The sequence below is a fragment of the Panulirus ornatus genome, chromosome 19 (assembly GCF_036320965.1).
Source record: "Panulirus ornatus isolate Po-2019 chromosome 19, ASM3632096v1, whole genome shotgun sequence".
Lineage (NCBI taxonomy): Eukaryota > Metazoa > Arthropoda > Malacostraca > Decapoda > Palinuridae > Panulirus > Panulirus ornatus.
The window spans coordinates 42,142,781-42,169,044 of record NC_092242.1 but is presented as its reverse complement, the minus strand read 5'-3'; the positions used below and the strand labels follow the sequence as shown (position 1 = coordinate 42,169,044).

At 40.2% G+C, this 26,264-nt stretch overlaps 1 protein-coding gene across 1 annotated transcript in view; it reads right to left on the bottom strand.

Moving 5' to 3' along the window:
- The window catches only part of LOC139755694 (Ig-like and fibronectin type-III domain-containing protein 1), a 152,048-nt gene extending 127,553 nt beyond the window's left edge, over window positions 1-24,495 (bottom strand). Inside the window, exons 1-4 of the mRNA XM_071674339.1 lie at window positions 24,471-24,495; window positions 24,186-24,364; window positions 22,075-22,191; window positions 7,064-7,238 (exon numbers count right to left, since the gene is read on the bottom strand). Coding sequence (XP_071530440.1) covers window positions 7,064-7,238; window positions 22,075-22,191; window positions 24,186-24,364; window positions 24,471-24,495 — 496 coding nt within the window. The remainder of the gene's footprint in view (window positions 1-7,063; window positions 7,239-22,074; window positions 22,192-24,185; window positions 24,365-24,470) is intronic.
- Window positions 24,496-26,264: the final 1,769 nt, after the last annotated feature.

The following is a 26,264-nucleotide window of genomic DNA, read 5'->3' as shown; positions in this document are numbered from 1 at the left end:
AGGAGAAAGAATACTTCCCATGTATTCCCTTCTTTTCGTAAAAGGCAATTAAAATCTGAGGGACCAATTAGCTGGAAATCCTCCCCTTCAGTTTCTACTTTGCCAAAAGAGGGAACAGAAAAGGGGGCCAAGTGAGGATTTTCTCTCTAAAGGATCACTCCTCTGTTCTTAATGCTACCTCGCCAACGCGGGAAATGGCGAATATGAATGAGAAATAAAGGCGAGTATGCAGGTCTGTTGTGGAAGAGAGGTCCTGGTAAGTGAGTCGGTTGTTGTTTGCCGATAATACAGCACTAGTGACTGATTCGTTTAAGAACCTGCCGAGGTTGGTGACTGAGTTCGGAAAAGTGTGTGAAAGGAGAAACTTTAAGGTAAATGTGAATAAGAGCAAAGTTATAAGGTTCAGTAGGGTTGAAGGAAACGTTAAATTGGATGCAAGTTTGAATGGAGAAAAATTGGAGGAAGTGAAGTGTTTTAGATATCTGAGAGTGGACTTAGCAGCGAACAGAACCATTTAAGCAAAAGTGTGTCACAGGTTGGGGTAGGGGAAGAAGGTTCTGAGAGCGATGAACAATGTGTAGAAGGAGAGACCATTATCTCGGAGAGCAAAAATGGGTATGTTTGAAGGAATAGTGGTTCCAACAATATTATATGACTGCGAGGCATGGGATACATATAAGGTTGTACGGAGGAGGGTGGATGTGTTGAAATGAAATGCTTAAGGACAATATGTGGTGTGAGGTGGTTTGATCGAGTAAGTAATAGAAGGGTAAGAGAGATGTGAGGAAATAAAAAAGTGTGGTTGAGAGAGCAGAAGAGGTTGTGTTGAAATAGTTTGGACATATGGAAAGAATGAGTTAGAAAATGATGACAAAAATAATATATGTGTCAGAGGTGAAGGGAAAAAGGAGAAGCGGGAGACCAGATTGGAGGTGGAAGGATGGAGTAAAAAAGATTTTGAGCGATCGGGGCCTGAACATACAGGAGAGTGAAAGGCGCGCAAGTAATGGAGTGAATTGGAACGATGTGGTATACCGGGGTCGACGTGCTGTCAATGGATTGAACCAGGGCATGTGAAGCGTCTGGGGTAAACCATGGAAAAGTGTGTGGGGCCTGGATGTGGATAGGGAGTGGCGGTTTCGGTGCATTACACATGACAGCTAGAGACTGAGTGTGAAAGACTGTGGCCTTTTTTTGTCTGTTTTGCTGGCGCTACCTCGCTGAATCGGGGGGTAGCGATGCTATTTCCTGTGTATGAAGGCAAGCAAATATGAATATGTACAAGTGTATATATGTATATGTCTGTGTATGTGTATGTATGTGTATGTATATGTTGATATATATATTATTGTTCCAGAACTCGCTTCGAAGAAACTTATTTCCTCTCCGATATTGAATGTAGCGCAGCCTTGGAGCTACCAGGAACTCAACGATGTGAATTCTTGAGAGTATAGCCCAGGAATCTATTTGTAAAATGGGTTGGAAGGACCTATAATAACAACATAAAAGATTAGTTACATAACTCCAAGAGCCCTTGAAGTGTGCTCCTGCAAGCTTTGGGGCTGCGCTGTAAGCAGAAGCAGGGAAGTAATGGACTCCATTGACGACGATACAGCTTCGCTAAGGAAGACTTTTTCATTAGCCATGTAAGCACTTTAGACTTTTACTATTTTGTGATGAATAGCAGCATCTGATACCCAATTTGCGTAGCAGATAAGGCCACATCGTGCTCCAGTTAGAAGGAAGCTGGGAGAGTCTGAGCTCTGTGGGGTATATGTAGGTATCTGGAGTCCTCCAGTTAGGTGGTTCCCCTTAAATGATACAAGAGGACACTAAGAGCTCCAGCGAGAGGTAGATAAAGGTAACAGAAACATTTAAAATGGGGGAATGACTGCTACCCCTCCCTGAGTGGTAAATGAATGGCGAATCTCCGTCGTGAACTTGAGTGGTAAACGAGAGCAAGTGAAGGTCTGTGTGAGCGCTAATGTTAGTTGCCTGGGACCTCACCCGAGATATAGCTGGAGGTGTAAGTAGGCTTAGAGAAAACAATTCTTGTAGTGTTTGTGGGCTTCTTAAACTGTAGTTATTAGTAGCTGGAACACTCTTTGAATACCTCATGACATGGAAATCACTACTTGATTATGAGCTATGGTATACGGGGCTTAGTTAGGCATATGATGCCCTTGAGAGGTATCTGAAAGTCTACAGGTGGCGTTAGCAAGGAACATCTGAAAGTCCATCCATGAGTTCATGTAAGATGCGCGAATTTAATCTACGGGACACACTCCTCTTTGTGGCTGTGGTGAGATAACAAAGGTCATTCCTTACCGAACCTTACAGAGTGATGGAGTCTTGTACTACAATACTCTAATGAAGGAGGAGGAGACACCTGACGAACTCTGAAACTGAAACTTAATCTGTGTCATTCACCGCTGAAAATCGAATTTGAAAATACAGAAAACGTTTTCATAACTACAATGAATATATAGGATGGTATCTTTGCGGAAAACAGATATTCCCAACAACAAAGCTCATGCTATAAGAGACTTTTTATCGTAAGGTTTTGCTGCAACACTTTTCTCATAATATTCATAAAGTACGTTGTCTTTAGTGACTGTTCTTATGCGTCACCTTAGGATTCATCATTTATAAGTTCTGTGTCTCAAAATGATTTACAGATTTAAAGAAAATAGTAATAACTAGAATACTGTAAGGAACTGTTACCATGAATTAGATCACATCATAAGAGTCCCAGACTATCGTCCTCTCATCCTAAAGGCAACATAGACCGTGTCCATACGTTTTGCATGACGCCTTTGCTGAAGGTTCCTAAAGCATGTACACTTTGCCTACCGTTTATGACCTCCCAGAGCAGTGGCTGCAAACTTGTAGGGTAAGTCACTCAGCCACAGTATGTTTGTGTCTCACTGTCTGCTAATCTTTGATTGTTCAGGGAATCGTATATTAGGAGACGGTGCAAATCAATTATGTTCTACATGTCGTTTCCCTGGTGTGGTAGTCCAGTGAGTAGTATATATCCCGAATATCTGACGAGTCTCTCACAGAGAAGGTTGTTTGGTTGGTCAAACTTACCTCTTGAATTGTAGATTTCGTCAGAATACTAGGAGCTTGCTAATATTGTTGAGTGTCGGACAAATCTTCTGTACTCCAACAGTAATCAGTCATAACCTAAAGGAATGACCCAGTGTTCAACCCTTGGGTGTAAATCTTCTGGGACAAGATATGTTTATGGAATTTTCTAGTCTTTCCCCGTCCCCACTTGTGTATTATTGAAGGAGAGGGAATTTGTTTCAAGTTTATACCTATCTTCTTTCCCACTACCTACTTAAAATAGTCTTTGCAACGGCATGAAGCCCAGCTCTGCCACATAACACCAATGCAATCTGACTCTGAACGTAAAATACAGCAAGTTATGGTAGATTATAACTTCAGACACACGGAAGGGAGTTCTTTACCGATTTACCAGTGTTTCTGGTCTTTCTCACTCACCTATTTACCAACACTACCCTGGGTGCTGTAAAGGTAGCAGGCCACACTTTACATTATATTCACCGAAATACTTATGTGTTTTGATGCAGAGCTGACATTACTGATGTTATAACAATCACTGACAATCAGAGAGACTTGTGGGATTGTTGTTTGAAACGCGAAACATGAATATTTCATTGACGTGAGTTGGAAAATGAAATGTAGCGGTCATTTTTTTTTTTTCTACGTTGGAGGCTCCAGTCATGGTCAGAGGTCCACATCAAGGCCGGGCCTTAATTGAAATACAGAGAGAATTATGAAGAGGAAAAAGAAACAGGGAAAGTGTTCACGAATTTTGGAGGAGTGAAAAACTTCTCTTTTAAAATGCGTCACGTCATAGTTATTGGGTCAGACGTGAGCTGTCTGTGTGTGTCCCAGTCCCTGGGGCCCGTAGCTAAGAAGTGACTGCTTCTTCTTTTTTTCTTGTGGAAGCCAGCCGTCATACGAGAATTAGCAATTATAATTCTTCATTTTTTCGCAGTGCAGCAACGACGTGGAGTTCTATTCCATCTTTCATATTTCCTTCTTAACCTTTCCACTTTGAGAGCTTGATATAACTCCTGTCCTATTAATGTTTTATTTGTTATGGACATACTATTTCACCTCTTCAGTTAACATGATTTCAACTTCGGTATTCTTCCACATGTGCCTTGATGAGAGGTAATGAATGAGAAAAAAAATTCATTAAACTCCAAAGATATGATTCACAGGTTTATGATCACTTACCTGAAGCATATCATAACTGATGGAAAAAGAGTTTTGTAAAGAAGTGACTTGACCCTGATGATGTTGACATCATCCTTGATAACACAAAGAGCTTGAAAAATATAACAATAAAATGAGTAATGAATTGTATCAATGACACAATGAAACATGAAATACATCCACTTTAATATTCCACTTAACTTCGAGTCACTGTAGCTGCAACATTGACCAATGCCTATGGTTGATACGGGTGTTGGAATATGAACTCAGACATTATTATTCCTCAGGTATTCTCGCTGAACTCATTGTTGGTTAATTGGAAACGAATTCATAGATTACCTTTAGCTCTTAGCAGACATAGTTGAGACCAGACCAAAAACATTAACAAGAGAATTTAATCTATAGCTTACGTTGGCACTTAGCACAACTAATAATCACAAAGTTTAAATACATTATTGGAACACCTGCCTGGGAAAAGTAATATCTAATCAAGGAAATTTATTGACTTTACACATTTGAATAAAATATGCAGATTATTCTGGCTGAGATCGCCTAAGAAATTCCTAAATCTTAACTTTCTTTTTTAGTCTTTGATTTTATTATGTTAAGTTGAGGTTGTCTAAATAACAGCGTAACTATCATCGCTTGTTTCTGCTTCATTATCACCACTAGTGGCATCTCTTACAATATTTGCGCCAGTTACGCTGATGAACCAGCAATTAACATTTGTTGGTTCTGCTGCATTTCGGGTATGCGTAGTTACAGTTGATATTTTCTTCTGAATGAAAAGAACCGCTGGGCGTATGCAAATGCGGTTAACGCAATAAGAAAATTTTCTTTTATACCTAATTGCTTTCCTTGCCTTAGTGAGGTAGCATCAGGAACAAACAAACAATGGCCTCTTTTGATGCATTCGATCTCTAACTTTCACGTATTACCGAAAACTAAAACCTACCCTTCCACAACCAAGATCCTCACAGCACTCCACGGTTTCCAATCGCCGCTTCATCTGCCCTGGTTCAGTCTATAATGACTTAGGTCATTCTATCCAATGCGAGTCTCTCGCTCTCTAGAATGCTCAGACCCCGAAATTTAAAGCTTCCTTCACTCCATCCATCCTTCACTTTTTCCATCCTTCACTCCATCCATTCTTTATTCCTTCCATCCTTCACTCCTTCCATCTACTTTTTGGCCCCAACCCTCACCTCTCCCTCCACTTCTGACACATATATCCTCTTCGTCAGTCTTTCTTCGCTCATCATCTCCATAAGCCTAAACCATTTTAGCATATCCTGGTCGGCCCTTTCATCCACATATGAGCTTACAACATACACTGTCTTATTTTTATACGGTCAAACTGTCTCAGACTGGTTATCGTCCTCAGGTATTTCATGTCTAGCACATCCACTCTCTTCCTTTCCTTTACATCCCAGGTCCAAGACTCACACAAGAACTTGACTATTGGAGCAGCTGTTCCTTCAAACACAGCGCACCCATCTTTTCCCCGACAGTCATCGACCTCTCTTTGCTAGTGCTTCCAAGATCTTCGTCCACCTACGACTCCCTTCACCAATTATTGTTCCTACCGTTGCCATGTCTACTACCAACTATTCAAAACACCTAAATACCTGTAGGTCTTCTACATTCAAACTTACTCCTAAACCATCCTGTCTCGCCCCTCTCTCGCTACAACTCGTTACCTTTCTTTCTTAATAGTAGCCATAACATCCTTCTCATACAAGCTCTCAAACTCTGAAACCAACATTTGGAGTTTCACTCTGGAGTTTGCCACCAGATATCTGTCGTATGCAAAGAACATCTGATTTAACCTCCCCAAGCTTCCCTATTGGCTCTTCGTTCTGATAAAACATGTAATTATTTGTTCTGATTGATTGTATCAGTGCTCTTTGATCAAAGAATAGGTGTGTTTTGCATGGTTCAGAAGGAAAATATGCAACAGTAAAACGGAAAAAAACTAGTTTCAGAGGTCCTGCTCTGGTCTTGCTGAAACAGAACTGCCTGCTAAATGATCTCTGAATTTATGATGATCAATCAGAACTTTTCTGAACGTTTAAGAAACTTTCTATCAGCCTTTAGGTATCTGCGGATGACTTCAAGAAGAATTCGTAAAAAAAAAATATTTGTTCTAAATACCTGAATTCCTGTGGAAATTAGTGTCTCCCTATAAAACATCACTTCTTCCATGAAGATAACGATTATCTAAAGTGTGTCAGTTATCATAAGGCAATAGGGAAAAAATAGAAGAAAGATTATCTGATTTGCTATTCTGATGGACAAGTTTCCAACTACAGACCGAAGTCCTCGTCGATGGCAGGAGAAAAGGAAAAGATAATCCAAAAATGCTTTAGTAGGCTGGAAACTGTTCTTTGAATATAAAGTCAGATCGTGACTATTAGGGTAAAAAAGCGATGGTTTATAATAAAGAAAGTGAACAAGAGAAAATAGGAATGTATGAGAACAGGAAGAAAAAACCAGAGGATGGGAGTGTGGTAAACACTAAGATAAGCTATTGAGACTAGTCCAGTTACCAAGTTGTAATGAGACAGAAATGAAGACCAGCGGTTCTGAGAGGGAGGGTGTAAGGAGGGTGAGGGATACACGTTAGCACTATGTCGGGAGGGTCAAACTTCCCTGGATGGCTGCTGTCTTAAGCCAGCTACCTATAAATGTATGTAGTATATGAGAGACATGATCACATGAGAGGCATGATCACACTACCATAATGTAAAGTAACTCCATAATCTGTACTATCACAAGATACATATGGAGACAAAAAGTTAAGCCTCACCTGCTGCACATTTCATCAGCTTGCTGAAGTCCGGGATACACTCGTCTCTGTTCATTACCCGATCGAAATTGAGTTCGTCGAAAGAGCAGGCGTCGATGCAACTGTCGCTGACATTGCTGACTCGACAGCACTGAGACACGTCCAGCTGAAGTCTAACTTGCTTGGTGATCTGTACCTAAAGCAGAGATCAAGTTAGTGTATTAATGAGCTGGATTATGAAAACTGTCCCTATAAAAGAAGGGATAGATATCACCTTAGATTTGAGGTCCAGTTATCATAACTGGTACTGAAACCCATGGGTTCGAGGGAATTCGAAGAGTGCAATAAAACTTCAGTTGTTTCAGTATGGTTGATACTTTTCTTTATTTGTTGGTTTTTGTTTCTTATACATTATGAATTCTTTCCTCATGCTATAATCTTTGAATCATATCTGAAATAGTATCATGAATCATTTGTGTTTTGAAATTACTGAATTCTCCTGCTTTGATTATACTCATTTCAAGAAGACTTCGCTCAGCATATACTGTAGGGGAAGAACATCAGAAAGCTAAAGATATGAGTCACCAATTGCCGTTATGAAATAATCATGAAAGAGCATGATTCAAAACCCTGATTGATATCTTTCGTAAAATGCAATGATCTCTGAAACGAAAACATTTGACTAAGTAGTCAAACTTATGTTGATTATCAAGACTTTATCATTTTGCCCATAAATTAATTATCAGACCACTACATGTTAATATTTCCTTAATTACAGAAACTTGGCGAATGATAATAATAATAATAATAATAATGATGATAATAATAATAATAATAATAATAATAATAATGATAATAATAATAATAATAATAATAATAATAATAATAATTTTTTTAATTTTCCAAAAGAATGAACAGAGAAGAGGGCCAGGTGAGGATATTCCCTCAAAGGCCCAGTCCTCTGTTCTTAACGCTACCTCGCTATCGCGGGAAATGGCGAATAGTATGAAAAAAAAAAAAAAAAAAAAAAATAATAACAATGATAATAATAATAATAATAATAATAATAACAATAATAATAATAATAATAATAATAATAATAATGATAATAATAATAATAATAATAACAACAATAATGATAACAGTAATAGTATTGATAATAATAATAATAATAATAATAATAATAATAATAATAATAATAATAATAATAATAATAAATTCTCGATTAATATGGGTAAAACTGAAAGTTGATGGAGAGAGATGGGTGATTATTGGTGCATATGCACCTGGGCATGAGAAGAAAGATCATGAGAGGCAAGTGTTTTGGGAGCAGCTGAATGAGTGTGTTAGTGGTTTTGATGCACGAGACCGGGTTATAGTGATGGGTGATTTGAATGCAAAGGTGAGTAATGTGGCAGTTGAGGGAATAATTGGTATACATGGGGTGTTCAGTGTTGTAAATGGAAATGGTGAAGAACTTGTAGATTTATGTGCTGAAAAAGGACTGATGATTGGGAATACCTGGTTTAAAAAGCGAGATATACATAAGTATACTTATGTAAGTAGGAGAGATGGCCAGAGAGCGTTATTGGATTACGTGTTAATTGACAGGCGCGCGAAAGAGAGACTTTTGGATATTAATGTGCTGAGAGGTGCAACTGGAGGGATTTCTGATCATTATCTTGTGGAGGCTAAGGTGAAGATTTGTATGGGTTTTCAGAAAAGAAGAGTGAATGTTGGGGTGAAGAGGGTGGTGAGAGTAAGTGAGCTTGGGAAGGAGACTTGTGTGAGGAAGTACCAGGAGAGACTGAGTACAGAATGGAAAAAGGTGAGAACAATGGAAGTAAGGGGAGTGGGGGAGGAATGGGATGTATTTAGGGAATCAGTGATGGATTGCACAAAAGATGCTTGTGGCATGAGAAGAGTGGGAGGTGGGTTGATTAGAAAGGGTAGTGAGTGGTGGGATGAAGAAGCAAGAGTATTAGTGAAAGAGAAGAGAGAGACATTTGGACGATTTTTGCAGGGAAAAAATGAAATTGAGTGGGAGATGTATAAAAGAAAGAGACAGGAGGTCAAGAGAAAGGTGCAAGAGGTGAAAAAAAGGGCAAATGAATGTTGGGGTGAGAGAGTATCATTAAATTTTAGGGAGAAAAAAAAGATGTTCTGGAAGGAGGTAAATAAAGTGCGTAAGACAAGGGAGCAAATGGGAACTTCAGTGAAGGGCGCAAATGGGGAGGTGATGACAAGTAGTGGTGATGTGAGAAGGAGATGGAGTGAGTATTTTGAAGGTTTTTTGAATGTGTTTGATGATAGAGTGGTAGATATAGGGTGTTTTGGTCGAGGTGGTGTGCAAAGTGAGAGGGTTAGGGAAAATGATTAGGTAAACAGAGAAGAGGTAGTAAAAGCTTTGCGGAAGATGAAAGCCGGCAAGGCAGCAGGTTTGGATGGTATTGCAGTGGAATTTATTAAAAAAGGGGGTGACTGTATTTAATTTTATTTTATTTTATTTTATTTTATTTTATTTTATTTTATTTAATGTATGTATGACTCATGGTGAGGTGCCTGAGGATTGGCGGAATGCGTGCATAGTGCCATTGTACAAAGGCAAAGGGGATAAGAGTGAGTGCTCAAATTACAGAGGTATAAGTTTGTTGAGTATTCCTGGTAAATTATATGGGAGGATATTGATTGAGAGGGTGAAGGCATGTACAGAGCATCAGATTGGGGAAGAGCAGTGTGGTTTCAGAAGTGGTAGAGGATGTGTGGATAAGATGTTTGCTTTGAAGAATGTATGTGAGAAATACATAGAAAAGCAAATGGATTTGTATGTAGCTTTTATGGATTTGGAGAAGGCATATGATAGAGTTGATAGAGATGCTCTGTGGAAGGTATTAAGAATATATGGTGTGGGAGGCAAGTTGAGAGAAGCAGTGAAAAGTTTTTATCGAGGACGTAAGGCATGTGTACGTGTAGGAAGAGAGGAAAGTGACTGGTTCTCAGTGAATGTAGGATTGCGGCAGGGGTGTGTGATGTCTCCATGGTTGTTTAATTTGTTTATGGATAGGGTTGTTAGGGAGGTGAATGCAAGAGTTTTGGAAAGAGGGGCAAGTATGAAGTCTGTTGGGGATGAGAGAGCTTGGGAAGTGAGTCAGTTGTTGTTCGCTGATGATACAGCGTTGGTGGCTGATTCATGTGAGAAACTGCAGAAGCTGGTGACTGAGTTTGGTAAAGTTTGTGAAAGAAGAAAGTTAAGAGTAAATGTGAATAAGAGCAAGGTTATTAGGTACAGTAGGGTTGAGGGTCAAGTCAATTGGGAGGTGAGTTTGAATGGAGAAAAACTGGAGGAAGTGAAGTGTTTTAGATATCTGGGAGTGGATCTGGCAGCGGATGGAACCATGCAAGCGGAAGTGGATCATAGGGTGTAGGAGGGGGCGAAAATTCTGGGGGCCTTGAAGAATGTGTGGAAGTCGAGAACATTATCTCGGAAAGCAAAAATGGGTATGTTTGAAGGAATAGTGGTTCCAACAATGTTGTATGGTTGCGAGGCGTGGGCTATGGATAGAGTTGTGCGCAGGAGGATGGATGTGCTGGAAATGAGATGTTTGAGGACAATGTGTGGTGTGAGGTGGTTTGATCGAGTAAGTAACGTAAGGGTAAGAGAGATGTGTGGAAATAAAAAGAGCGTGGTTGAGAGAGCAGAAGAGGGTGTTTTGAAATGGTTCGGGCACATGGAGAGAATGAGTGAGGAAAGATTGACCAAGAGAATATATGTGTCGGAGGTGGAGGGAACGAGGAGAAGAGGGAGACCAAATTGGAGGTGGAAAGATGGAGTGAAAAAGATTTTGTGTGATCGGGGCCTGAACATGCAGGAGGGTGAAAGGAGGGCAAGGAATAGAGTGAATTGGAGCGATGTGGTATACCGGGGTTGACGTGCTGTCGGTGGATTGAATCAGGGCATGTGAAGCGTCTGGGGTAAACCATGGAAAGCTGTGGAGGTATGTATATTTGCGTGTGTGGACGTATGTATATACATGTGTATGGGGGTGGGTTAGGTCATTTCTTTCGTCTGTTTCCTTGCGCTACCTCGCAAACGCGGGAGACAGCGACAAAGAAAAAAAAAATAATAATAAGAATAATAATAATAATAACAACAATAATAATAATAACAACAATCATGTTAATTTATTCCTTTTTTATTTTGCTTTGTCGCTGTCTCCCGCGTTAGCGAGGTAGCGCAAGGAAACAGACAAAAGAATGGCCCAACACGCCCACATACACATGTATACACATACACGTCCACACACCCAAATATACATACCTATACATCTCAATGTACACATATATATACACATTTAGACATATACATATATACACATGTACATAAATCATAATGTCTGCCTTTATTTGTTCTCATCGCCACCTCGCCACACATGGAATACCAACCCCCTCCCCCCTCAGTGTGCGAGGTAGCGCTAGGAAAAGACAACAAAGGCCCCATTCGTTCACACTCAGTCTCTAGCTGTCATGTAATAATGCACCAAAATAATAAAATAATCATAATAATCAATATAATGATAATAATTATAATAATAATAATAATAATGATAATAATAATAATAATAATAATAATAATAATAATAATAATAATAAGAAGAAGAAGAAGAAGAAGAATAACAATAATAGTAATAATAATAATAATAATAATAAGTGTTTTGGGAGCAGCTGAATGAGTGTGTTAGTAGTTTTGATGCACGAGACCGGGTTATAGTGATGGGTGATTTGAATGCAAAGGTGAGTAATGTGGCAGTTGAGGTAATAATTGGTATACATGGGGTGTTCAGTGTTGTAAATGGAAATGGTGAAGAGCTTGTAGATTTATGTGCTGAAAAAGGACTGATGATTGGGAATACCTGGTTTAAAAAGCGAGATATACACAAGTATACTTATGTAAGTAGGAGAGATGGCCAGAGAGCGTTATTGGATTACGTGTTAATTGACAGGCGCGCGAAAGAGAGACTTTTGGATGTTAATGTGCTGAGAGGTGCAACTGGAGGGATGTCTGATCATTATCTTGTGGAGGCTAAGGTGAAGATTTGTATGGGTTTTCAGAAAAGAAGAGTGAATGTTGGGGTGAAGAGCGTGGTGAGAGTAAGTGAGCTTGGGAAGGAGACTTGTGTGAGGAAGTACCAGGAGAGACTGAGTACAGAATGGAAAAAGGTGAGAACAATGGAAGTAAGGGGAGTGGGGGAGGAATGGGATGTATTTAGGGAATCAGTGATGGATTGCGCAAAAGATGCTTGTGGCATGAGAAGAGTGGGAGGTGGGTTGATTAGAAAGGGTAGTGAGTGGTGGGATGAAGAAGTAAGAGTATTAGTGAAAGAGAAGAGAGAGGCATTTGGACGATTTTTACAGGGAAAAAATGAAATTGATTGGGAGATGTATAAAAGAAAGAGACAGGAGGTCAAGAGAAAGGTGGAAGAGGTGAAAAAAAGGGCAAATGAGAGTTGGGGTGAGAGAGTATCATTAAATTTTAGGGAGAATAAAAAGATGTTCTGGAAGGAGGTAAATAAAGTGCGTAAGACAAGGGAGCAAATGGGAACTTCAGTGAAGGGCGCAAATGGGGAGGTGATAACAAGTAGTGGTGATGTGAGAAGGAGATGGAGTGAGTATTTTGAAGGTTTGTTGAATGTGTTTGATGATAGAGTGGCAGATATAGGGTGTTTTGGTCGAGGTGGTGTGCAAAGTGAGAGGGTTAGGGAAAATGATTAGGTAAACAGAGAAGAGGTAGTAAAAGCTTTGCGGAAGATGAAAGCCGGCAAGGCAGCAGGTTTGGATGGTATTGCAGTGGAATTTATTAAAAAAGGGGGTGACTGTATTGTTGACTGGTTGGTAAGGTTATTTAATGTATGTATGACTCATGGTGAGGTGCCTGAGGATTGGCGGAATGCGTGCATAGTGCCATTGTACAAAGGCAAAGGGGATAAGAGTGAGTGCTCAAATTACAGAGGTATAAGTTTGTTGAGTATTCCTGGTAAATTATATGGGAGGATATTGATTGAGAGGGTGAAGGCATGTACAGAGCATCAGATTGGGGAACAGCAGTGTGGTTTCAGAAGTGGTAGAGGATGTGTGGATAAGGTGTTTGCTTTGAAGAATGTTTGTGAGAAATACTTAGAAAAGCAAATGGATTTGTATGTAGCTTTTATGGATTTGGAGAAGGCATATGATAGAGTTGATAGAGATGCTCTGTGGAAGGTATTAAGAATATATGGTGTGGGAGGCAAGTTGTTAGAAGCAGTGAAAAGTTTTTATCGAGGACGTAAGGCATGTGTACGTGTAGGAAGAGAGGAAAGTGACTGGTTCTCAGTGAATGTAGGTTTGCGGCAGGGGTGTGTGATGTCTCCATGGTTGTTTAATTTGTTTATGGATGGGGTTGTTAGGGAGGTGAATGCAAGAGTTTTGGAAAGAGGGGCAAGTATGAAGTCTGTTGGGGATGAGAGAGCTTGGGAAGTGAGTCAGTTGTTGTTCGCTGATGATAGAGCGCTGGTGACTGATTCATGTGAGAAACTGCAGAAGCTGGTGACTGAGTTTGGTAAAGTGTGTGAAAGAAGAAAGTTAAGAGTAAATGTGAATAAGAGCAAGGTTATTAGGTACAGTAGGGTTGAGGGTCAAGTCAATTGGGAAGTGAGTTTGAATGGAGAAAAACTGGAGGAAGTGAAGTGTTTTAGATATCTGGGAGTGGATCTGGCAGCGGATGGAACCATGCAAGCGGAAGTGGATCATAGGGTGTAGGAGGGGGCGAAAATTCTGGGGGCCTTGAAGAATGTGTGGAAGTCGAGAACATTATCTCGGAAAGCAAAAATGGGTATGTTTGAAGGAATAGTGGTTCCAACAATGTTGTATGGTTGCGAGGCGTGGGCTATGGATAGAGTTGTGCGCAGGAGGATGGATGTGCTGGAAATGAGATGTTTGAGGACAATGTGTGGTGTGAGGTGGTTTGATCGAGTAAGTAACGTAAGGGTAAGAGAGATGTGTGGAAATAAAAAGAGCGTGGTTGAGAGAGCAGAAGAGGGTGTTTTGAAATGGTTCGGGCACATGGAGAGAATGAGTGAGGAAAGATTGACCAAGAGAATATATGTGTCGGAGGTGGAGGGAACGAGGAGAAGAGGGAGACCAAATTGGAGGTGGAAAGATGGAGTGAAAAAGATTTTGTGTGATCGTGGCCTGAACATGCAGGAGGGTGAAAGGAGGGCAAAGGAATAGAGTGAATTGGAGCGATGTGGTATACCGGGGTTGACGTGCTGTCGGTGGATTGAATCAGGGCATGTGAAGCGTCTGGGGTAAACCATGGAAAGCTGTGTAGGTATGTATATTTGCGTGTGTGGACGTATGTATATACATGTGTATGGGGGTGGGTTGGGTCATTTCTTTCGTCTGGTAGACAGCGACAGAGTATAATAAAAAAATAAAATATATATACATATATATATATATATGTATATATACATATATATATATATATATATATATATATATATATATATATATATATATATATATATATATATATATATATATATATATATATATATATATATATGGTTGTTTAATTTGTTTATGGATGGGGTTGTTAGGGAGGTGAATGCAAGAGTTTTGGAAAGAGGGGCAAGTATGAACTCTGTTGTGGGTGAGAGAGCTTGGGAAGTGAGTCAGTTGTTGTTCGCTGATGATACAACGCTGGTGGCTGATTCATGTAAGAAACTGCAGAAGCTGGTGACTGAGTTTGGTAAAGTGTGTGAAAGAAGAAAGTTGAGAGTAAATGTGAATAAGAGCAAGGTTATTAAGTACAGTAGGGTTCAGGGTCAAGTCAATTGGGAGGTAAGTTTGAATGGAGAAAAACTGGAGGAAGTAAAGTGTTTTAGATATCTGGAAGTGGATCTGGCAGCGGATGGAATCATGGAAGCGGAAGTGAATCATAGGGTGAGGGAGGGGGCGAAAATCCTGGGAGCCTTGAAGAATGTGTGGAAGTCGAGAACATTATCTCGGAAAGCAAAAATAGGTATGTTTGAAGGAATAGTGGTTCCAACAATGTTGTATCGTTGCGAGGCGTGGGCTATGGACAGAGTTGTGCGCAGGAGGGTGGATGTGCTGGAAATGAGATATTTGAGGGCAATGTGTGGTGTGAGGTGGTTTGATCGAGTAAGTAATGTAAGGGTAAGAGAGATGTGTGGAAATAAAAAGAGCGTGGTTGAGAGAGCAGAAGAGGGTGTTTTGAAATGGTTTGGGCACATGGAGAGAAAGAGTGAGGAAAGATTGACCAAGAGGATATATGTGTCGGAGGTGGAGGGAACGAGGAGAAGTGGGAGACCAAATTGGAGGTGTAAAGATGAAGTGAAAAAGATTTTGAGTGATCGGGGCCTGAACATGCAGGAGGGTGAAAGGCGTGCAAGGAATAGAGTGAATTGGATCGATGTGGTATACCGGGGTTGACGTGCTGTCAGTGGATTGAATCAGGCATGTGAAGCGTCTCGGGTAAACCATGGAAACTTGTGTGGGGCCTGGATGTGGAAAGGGAGCTGTGGTTTCGGGCTTTATTGCATGACAGCTAGAGACTGAGTGTGAAAGAATGGGGCCTTTGTTGTCTTTTCCTAGCGCTACCTCGCACACATGAGGGGGGAGGGGGATGGTATTCCATGTGTGGCGAGGTGGCGATGGGAATGACTAAAGGCAGACAGTGTGAATTGTGTGCATGGGTATATATGTATGTGTCTCTGTGTGTATATATATGTGTACATTGAGATGTATAGGTATGTATATTTGCGTGTGTGGACGTGTATGTATATACATGTGTATGGGGGTGGGTTGGGCCATTTCTTTCGTCTGTTTCCTTGCGCTACCTCGCAAACGCAGGACACAGCGACAAAGCAAAATAAATAAATATATATATATATATATATATATATATATATATATATATATATATATATATATATAAATATATATATATACATATATATATATATATATATATATATATATATATATATATATATATATATATATATATATATATATATATATATATATATATATATATATATATATATATATATATATATATATATATATATATATACATATATATATATATATATATATATATATATATATATATATATATATATATATATATATATATATATATATATATATATATATATATATATATATATATATATATATATATATATATATATATATATATATATATATATATATATATATATATATATATATATATATATATATATATATATATATATATATATATATATATACACGGAGATATATTGGCATGTATATGTGCGTGTGTGGACGTATATGTATATACATGTGTATGAGGGTGGGTTGGGCCATACTTTCGTCGTTTCCTTGCGTCCACACACGCAAATATACATACCTATACATCTCAACGTATACATATATATACACACACAGACATATACATATATACACATGTACATAATTCATACTGTCTGCCTTTACTCATTCCCATCGCCACCCCGCCACACATGAAATAACAACACCCTCCCCCTCGCACGTGCGCGAGGTAGCAGTAGGAAGACAACAAAGGCCGCATTCGTTCACACTCAGTCTCTTGCTGTCATGTAATAATGCACCAAAACTAGAGCTCCCCTTCCACATCAAGGCCCGAAAAAAACTTTCCATAGTCTACCCCAGACGCTTCACATGCCGTGGTCCAATCCATTGACAGGACGTCGACCCCGGTATACCATATCGTTTCAATTCACTCTATTCCCTGCACTCCTTTCACCCTCCTGCATGTTCAGGCCCCGATCACTCAAAATCTTTTACACTCCATCTTTCCACCTCCAATTTGGTCTTCCACTTCTCCTCGTTCCCACCACCTCCGACACATATAACCTCTTTGTCAATCTTTCGCCACTAATTCTCTCCATGTGACCAAACCATTTCAAAACACCCTCTTCAGCTCTCTCACACTCAACCACACTCTTTTTATTACCACACATCTCTCTTACCCTATCATTACTTACTTGATCAAACCACCTCACACCATATATTGTCCTCAAACATGTCATTTCCAGCACATCTACCCTCCTCCGCACAACTCTATCCATAGCCCACGCCTCGCAACCATACAACATTGTTGGAACCACTATTCCTTCAAAAATACCCATTTTTGCTTTCCGAGACAATGTTCTCGACTTCCATACATTCTTCAAGGCTCCCAAAAAATTTCGCCCCCTCCCCCACCCTATGATTCAATTCCGCTTCCATGGTTCCATCTGCTGCCACATCCACTCCCAGATATCTAAAACACTTCACTTCCTCCAGTTTTTCTCAATTCAAACTTACCTCCAAATTGACTTGACCCTTAACCCTACTCTACCTAAATACCTTACTCTTATTCACATTTACTCTCAACTTTCTTCTTTCACACACTTTACCAAACTCAGTCACCAGCTATGGCAGTTTCTCACATCAATCAGCCAAAAGTGCTGTATCATCAGCGAACAACATCTGACTCACTTCCCAAGCTCTCTCATCCACAACAGACTGCATACTTGCCCTTCTTTCCAAAACTCTTGCATTCACCTCCCTAAAAACCCATCCATAAACAAATTAAACAACCATGGAGACATCAAACACCCCTGCCGCAAACCTACATTCACTGAGAACCAATCACTTTCCCTATCTAACTACACGTACACATGCCTTACGTCCTCGATAAAAACTTTTCACTGCTTCTAGCAATTTCTCTCCCACACCATATATTCTTAATACCTTCTACAAAGCATCTCTGTCAACTCTATTATATGCCTTTTCCAGATCCATAAATGCTACATACAAATCCATTTGCTTTTCTAAGTATTTATCAGATACATTCTTCAAAGCAAACACCTGATCCACACATCCTCTACCACTTCCGAAACCACACTGCTCTTCCCCAATCTGATGCTCTGTACATGCCTTAACCCTCTCAATCAATACCCTAACATATAATTTACCAGGAATACTCAACAAACTTATACATCTGTAATTTGAGCACTTACCTTTGTCCCCTTTGCCTTTGTACAATGGCACTATGCAAGCATTCCGCCAATCCTCAGGCACCTTACCATGAATCATACATACATTAAATAACCTTACCAACCAGTCAACAATACAGTCACCCCCTTCTTTAATAAATTCCACTGCAATACCATCCAAACCTGCTGCCTTGCCTTCATCTTCCGCAAAGCTTTTACTACCTCTTCTCTGTTTACTAAATCATCCTCCCTAACCCTCTCACTTTGCACACCATCTCGACCAAAACACCCTATAACTGCCACTCGATCATCAAGCACATTCAACAAACCTTCAAAATACTCACTCTATCTCCTCCTCACATCACCACAACTTGTTATCACCTCCCCATTAGCCCCCTTCACTGAAGTTCCTATTTGTTCACTTGTCTTACGCACTTTATTTACCTCCATCCAAAACATCGTTTTATTCTCCCTGAAATCTAATGATACTCTCTCACCCCAACTCTCATTTGCCATCTTTTCGCCTATTGCACGTTTCTCTTGACCTCCTGTCTCTTTCTTCTATACATCTCCCACTCATTTGCATCATTTCCCTGCAAAACTCGTCCAAATGCCCTCTCTTCTCATTCACTAATAATCTTACTTCTTCATCCCACCAATCACTACCCTTTCTAATCTGCCCACCTCCCACGCTTCTGACGCCACTAGCATCTCTTGAGCAAGCCATCACTGATTCCCTAAATACATCTCATTCCTCCCCCACCCTCCTTACCTCCTTTGTTCTCATCTTTTTCCATTCTGTACTCAGTCTCTCCTGGTACTTCCTCACACAAGTCTCCTTCCCAAGCTCACTTACTCGCACCACTCTCTTCACCCCAATATTCTCTCTTCTTTTCTGAAAACCTCTACAAATCTTCACCCTCGCCTCCACTAGATAATGATCAGACATCCCTCCAGTTGCACCTCTCAGCACACTAATATCCAAAAGTCTCTCTTTCGCGCGCCTATCAATTAACACGTAATCCAATAACACTCTCTGGCCATCTCTCCTACTTACATACGTATACTTATGTATATCTCGCTTTTTAAACCAGGTATTCCCAATCCCCAGTCCTTTTTCAGCACATAAATCTACAAGCTCTTCATCATTTCCATTTACAACAATGAACACCCCATTTAAACCAGTTATTCCCTCAACTGCCACATTACTCACCTTTGCATTCAAATCACCCATCACTATAACCCGGTCTTGTGCATCAAAACTATTAACACACTCATTCAGCTGCTCCCAAAACACTTGCCTCTCATGATCTTTCTTCTCATGCCAAGGTGCATTTGCACCAATAATCACCCATCTCTCTATATCAACTTTCAGTTTTACCCATACCAATCTAGAGTTTATTTTCTTACACTCTGTCACATATTCCCACCACTCCTGTTTCAATAGTAGTGCTACTCCTTCCCTTGCTCTTGTCCTCTCACTGATCCCTGACTTTACTCCCAAGACATTCCCAAACCACTCTTCCCCTTTACCCTTGAGCTTTGTTTCACTCAGAGCCAAAACATCCAGGATCCTCTCCTCAAAGATAACACCTATCTCTCCTTTTTTCTCATCTTGGTTACATCCACATATACTTAGACACACCAATCTGAGCACTCCCCGCGTGACTCCTTCTTCTGTTTCCCCTTTTAGAAAGTTAAAATACAAGAAGGGGAGGGTTTCTAGACCCGCTCCCGTCCCCTTTAGTCGCCTTCTACAACACGTGAGGAATGCGTGTGAATTATTCTTTCTCCCCTATCCCCAGGGATAGGGTAGAAAGTGTGGTGTGAATGAAGAGGATTACTGTATACAGCGGATATATTTATATATATATATATATATATATATATATATATATATATATATATATATATATATATATATACATACGAATAAAGTGTATATGAACGCGCACCTTCATAGAACATACAAAGCTCCAACAGCCAGGATCGAACCTGGGTCCCCTTGTGCAAGAGGCAGGCATGCTAACCGCTAGGCTAAGGGACTGTATAATAGGAAACAACTATTCGAAATACTAAGTACTCGAATACCCTTCGTCTCACAATGGTGAGCAACGGGGTCTATCGGTTGTTTCCGAACAGAACACATAGCCAGCTGATAGCGTTTTACCGAACCTGACTGTACAACGCGGAGTTATATGAATACGAATAAAGTGTATATGAACGCGCACCTTCATAGAACATACAAAGCTCCAACAGCCAGGATCGAACCTGGGACCCCTTGTGCAAGAGGCAGGCATGCTAACCGCTAGGCTAAGGGACTGTATAATAGGAAACTATTCGAAATACTAAGTACTCGAATACCCTTCGTCTCACAATGGTGAGCAACGGGGTCTATCGGTTGTTTCCGAACAGAACACATAGCCAGCTGTTAGCGTTTTACCGAACCTGACTGTACAACGCGGAGTTATATGAATACGAATAGTGTATATGAACGCGCACCTTCATAGAACATACAAAGCTCCAACAGCCAGGATCGAACCTGGGTCCCCTTGTGCAAGAGGCAGGCATGCTAACCGCTAGGCTAAGGGACTGTATAATAGGAAACAACTATTCGAAATACTAAGTACTCGAATACCCTTCGTCTCACAATGGTGAGCAACGGGGTCTATCGGTTGTTTCCGAACAGAACACGATTGGGAGGTAAGTGGTATACCGGGGTCGACGTGCTGTCAATGGATTGAACCAGGGCATGTGAAGCGTCTGGGGTAAACCATGGAAAGTTCTGTGGGGCCTGGATGTGGAAAGGGAGCTGTGGTTTCGGTGCATTATTATATGACAGCTAGAGACTGAGTGTGAACGAATGGGGCCTTTGTTGTCTTTTCCTAGCGCTACCTCGCACACATGAGGGGGGAGGGGGATGGTATTCCATGTGTGGCGGGGTGTCGATGGGAATAAATAAAGGCAGACAGTATGAATTATGTATATGTGTATATATGTATATGTCTGTGTGTGTATATATATGTGTACATTGAGATGTATAGGTATGTATATTTGCGTGTGTGGACGTGTATGTATATACATGTGTATGTGGGTGGGTTGGGCCATTCTTTCGTCTGTTTCCTTGCGCTACCTCGCTAAAGCGGGAGACAGCGACAAAGCAAAATAAATAAATATATATATATATATATATATATATATATATATATATATATATATATATATATATATATATATATATATGCTGTATACAGTAATCCTCTTCATTCACACCACGCTTGCTGTGCATAGGATGGGGTCCTGAATCCTATTCACACTCGCACTCTTTCCTTTCGTGTCTTTTACTCCACTTCTTTTCAATATTATGAAACGGTGGAACAATATGGCTTCACCGGGTACATGGAATCTCCCGGCCTCCTGCTGACTCTGTTGCCATTATGGGGACCACAGTGGGCCACAATATTGGCTTTACCCATGCCTCAGACTGCTCAGTGAGACCTGCCATTTTCTCCTTTTGCTTCACCAACACTCCTCTTCTCAGGTGTATTATTTCCTCTGTGAGCCCACAATTTTTCCCAGTTTCTCTCGTCTTTCAGAGTCCTGGTTATCCAAAAATACTTCCACTGAATATTCTTTTATAATCCCTATCACTTTATACGAACGGGGCAGACTGTTTGCTTCCTCAAATATAAGCACGCCCACAGCGCAAATCTCTTAATCTTGATGTTCTCCTGTCTCTACAAACTCCGTTGTATTTGCTATACCTCTTACATCCTGTAACAAAGCAGTGTGGGTACCCTAATACTGTCCATCAAACATATAAGCTCCACCATTGGTCGGACTGAATTGTATCCCACCAACTACATGAGTTCTGTCTTGGTAAAATTAAGAATTTAGGACAAATGTCATGAGTGTTGTGCGACACTGAGAATCAATAGAGGGAAAAAGATAATGTCGTACCTTTATAGTGGACGTGAAGGTGCCAAAGGCGTTGCTGGCATGGCAGTAGTAAAGGCCTGAGTCACTCTGGTTCACAACAGTCTTGATGGTCAGCTGCATCCGGTAGGTTCCTTCAACCTGTTGGGAAAGAAGAGAGTATATGGTCTTAGCTCCATACTCTCAGCAGCAATCATACGACACGCTGTACCTCAACCAGCCGCTTAAAGCAATATCTGGTATTTTCACATCCAGATATTAAATAATATAACTCATGCATGATAATGTTACCTTCGAAATTACATACCAGCTCCACATTTTTCTCAGCCCGATTGCGATATCTGAAACTCTTATGTAGCTCATATCACAATCATTTCATCTTTTTTTTCCATTCTTTACATATCAGACGTTCAAGTCACGAAAATAAGTTTGTACTAAAGTCAGTCCCTTAATGAAACAAGAAAAGTGAACAAATTAGGTACTGAAAGACATGGAGAAGGCTCTAAAAGTTACTAAGGAGGTAGAAATTTCTTCTAAAACGCATGTTTTGGTTCTTAGGATACTGGAACCCTTACGAAATCGAATTACTTTATTCATATTCGCTTGCGAGAACCATCTCAAATGTTGGAAGAGTAGTGCACATAAAGAGGAATCAGTCAAAATGACTGTTCAACGAAGAAATTTCTTCTGAATCTGAGATCTTTCAAAAGCAGGCTTAGATATATCTGTAATATGAGCTTTCAAACTTAACCACACAAAACCATGATACTAAGCATGTGTCCTGTGGTAAGCCGTGGGATTATAGAGCCATGGAAAGCAGAGAGTTGAGAATTTTTCTGGAAAAATAAATGAGAAGAAAGTTTATCTAAAAGGCGTTAAACACACACATAACTGCGTTGCATTTGGATCACTGTAAAACCCTATATCAAATAATTCAATCAAATATGCATTTACTGTTGTGGCGGGATGTGGTCTAAAACAAGAACGAGATGAGGCAGATTTGCTAAAAAGAAGAAACTGGAGGAACGTAGATTTGTCAGCAGCAGGATTCCATATAGCCTTGGAAAGGACATCGCCAATGGATCTCGTCCTGGGAAAGTCATCTGGATAGTCGTACAGATTACAAGCGAGAAATCTGAGATGTTTAAGAGGATTAACGAAGTGGGAATTGAAGGTCAGATACTTCTATAACAATACAAGTCAAAGTATCAGAATAATGGTTGCAAGGATTACAACGATCACCTTCTAGGGGATATGGTGTAACAATGCATGTGTCTAAAAGGCAAAAGGAAAAGTTTTTTTCAGAAGCGAGGTAGACGAGCAAGCACCACGCAAGGTAAGAAGCACATGGACACTAGGATGGTATACCATGGGATGCTATCCATGTTTTCAGAGAAAAAATTCGGTTTATGACATTAGCACAACAGTTTACAGCACTAGACAAATGGTGAGAGAACGTTGGGGTGACATAAAGATGAGAAGCTCCTTTACCAGCAAGACGAGAGGCTATGGCATCGAAGTAAAGGAAAACGATGTAATCTGAAAAATGTTTTTCGAGACAACACGTCCCTCACCCTTACGGCCTCAGAGCAAGTTAAACCTTGGATTAGATTATGAAATTAACCTTAGAGAAAGATATGATATATGCCTTATCTTCCACAACAATAACTTATTTCATACCCTCGACAAAGACAGAAGCATCATTCATGAAAATGCAGTAAATTTTCCAAGAAAAATTAAAACAAAATATTTGTATAATACTCCAGTCATCGTTACTAACTTCGAGACTGACACACAGTAACTGATTACTGATATTGTTTATAGTAGCTAGATGGAGATGTGCTTAAGATTATCTGCATACGCTTGAATGCATTTCATGCGGCTTCAATGCCAAACTGCAACGCGGGGGCGAAGGATCTCAGGTGACAGAAGGTGATGTTGGCGTGGATTGTGCATCAGCCACAGACCAGGTGGCGGGAAGAGGCTGGAGGGTCACGGTGTTAACGCCTATTGATAAGTGACGTAAGAGAAACTGGGAAAGAGCTCGAATGTTTGTGTGAGTCTCTCTCTCTCTCTCTCTCTCTCTCTCTCTCTCTCTCTCTCTCTCTCTCTCTCTCTCTCTAAACTCAGCTTACCTGTGAACCAGTTAGGGTTCTAATAATGTAATTTCCTCCGTGAATGACAGGCACTCTGCCATCTGGATCCCGCCACCATACGAGGGAAGGCTCCGGCCACGCGTCAACCTTACACTCCAACGTAGCTGACCGCCCCTCGACCACTTGCACCACGTCCTGCGCGTTGATGTGAGGTCGTCCTGCAACAAGACACAGTGCACCTTACTGCATAACACTTACTCTTGCACTCCCATAACCTCATCCACGATAAATAAGAGTAGTTACTGCCAACACAACACAGCATACTCTGGCTGTATTCTCCTTGGTACATAATGGATTCGTGGCCAACAACAAACACATATATTAAACACACACACACACACACACACATATATATATATCTTTCTTTCTTTCATACTATTCGCCACTTCCTGCGTTAGCGAGGTAGCATTAAGAACAGAGGACTGGGCCTTTGAAGGAATATCCTCACCTGGCCCCCTTCTCTGTTTCTTCTTTGGGAAAATTAAAAAAAAAAACGAGAGGGGAGGATTTCCAGCCCCCCGCTCCATCCCCTTTTAGTCACCTTCTACGACACGCAGGGAATACGTGGGAAGTATTCTTCCCCCCTATCCCCAGGGATATATATATATATATATATATATATATATATATATATATATATATATATATATATATATATATATATATATATATATATATATATTTTTATATATATATATATATATATATATATATATATATATATATATATATATATATATATATATATATATATATATATATATATATATATATATATATATATATATATATATATATATATATATATATTTATTTGTTTAATTTGTTTATGGATGGGGTTGTAAGGGAGGTAAATGCAAGAGTCCTGGAAAGAGGGGCAAGTATGAAGTCTGTTGGGGATGAGAGAGCTTGGGAAGTGAGTCAGTTGTTGTTCGCTGATGATACAGCGCTGGTGGCTGATTCATGTGAGAAACTGCAGAAGCTGGTGACTGAGTTTGGTAAAGTGTGTGGAAGAAGAAAGTTGAGAGTAAATGTGAATAAGAGCAAGGTTATTAGGTACAGTAGGGGTGAGGGTCAAGTCAATTGGGAGGTGAGTTTGAATGGAGAAAAACTGGAGGAAGTGAAGTGTTTTAGATATCTGGGAGTGGATCTGTCAGCGGATGGAACCATGGAAGCGGAAGTGGATCATAGGGTGGGGGAGGGGGCGAAAATTTTGGGAGCCTTGAAGAATGTGTGGAAGTCGAGAACATTATCTCGGAAAGCAAAAATGGGTATGTTTGAGGGAATAGTGGTTCCAACAATGTTGTATGGTTGCGAGGCGTGGGCTATGGATAGAGATGTGCGCAGGAGGATGGATGTGCTGGAAATGAGATGTTTGAGGACAATGTGTGGTGTGAGGTGGTTTGATCGAGTGAGTAACGTAAGGGTGAGAGAGATGTGTGGAAATAAAAAGAGCGTGGTTGAGAGAGCAGAAGAGGGTGTTTTGAAATGGTTTGGGCACATGGAGAGAATGAGTGAGGAGAGATTGACCAAGAGGATATATGTGTCGGAGGTGGAGGGAACGAGGAGAAGAGGGAGACCAAATTGGAGGTGGAAAGATGGAGTGAAAAAGATTTTGTGTGATCGGGGCCTGAACATGCAGGAGGGTGAAAGGAGGGCAAGAAATAGAGTGAATTGGAGTCATGTGGTATACAGGGGTTGACGTGCTGTCAGTGGATTGAAGCAAGGCATGTGAAGCGTCTGGGGTAAACCATGGAAAGCTGTGTAGGTATGTATATTTGCGTGTGTGGACGTGTGTATGTACATGTGTATGGGGGGGGGGGGTTGGGCCATTTCTTTCGTCTGTTTCCTTGCGCTACCTCGCAAACGCGGGAGACAGCGACAAAGTATAAAAAAAAAAAAAAAAAAAAAAATATATATATATATATATATATATATATATACATATATATATATATATATACATATATATATATATATTATACTGTGACACTGTCTCTCGCGTTAGCGAGGTAGAGCAAGGAAACAGACGAAAGAATGGCCCAACCCCGCCCACAA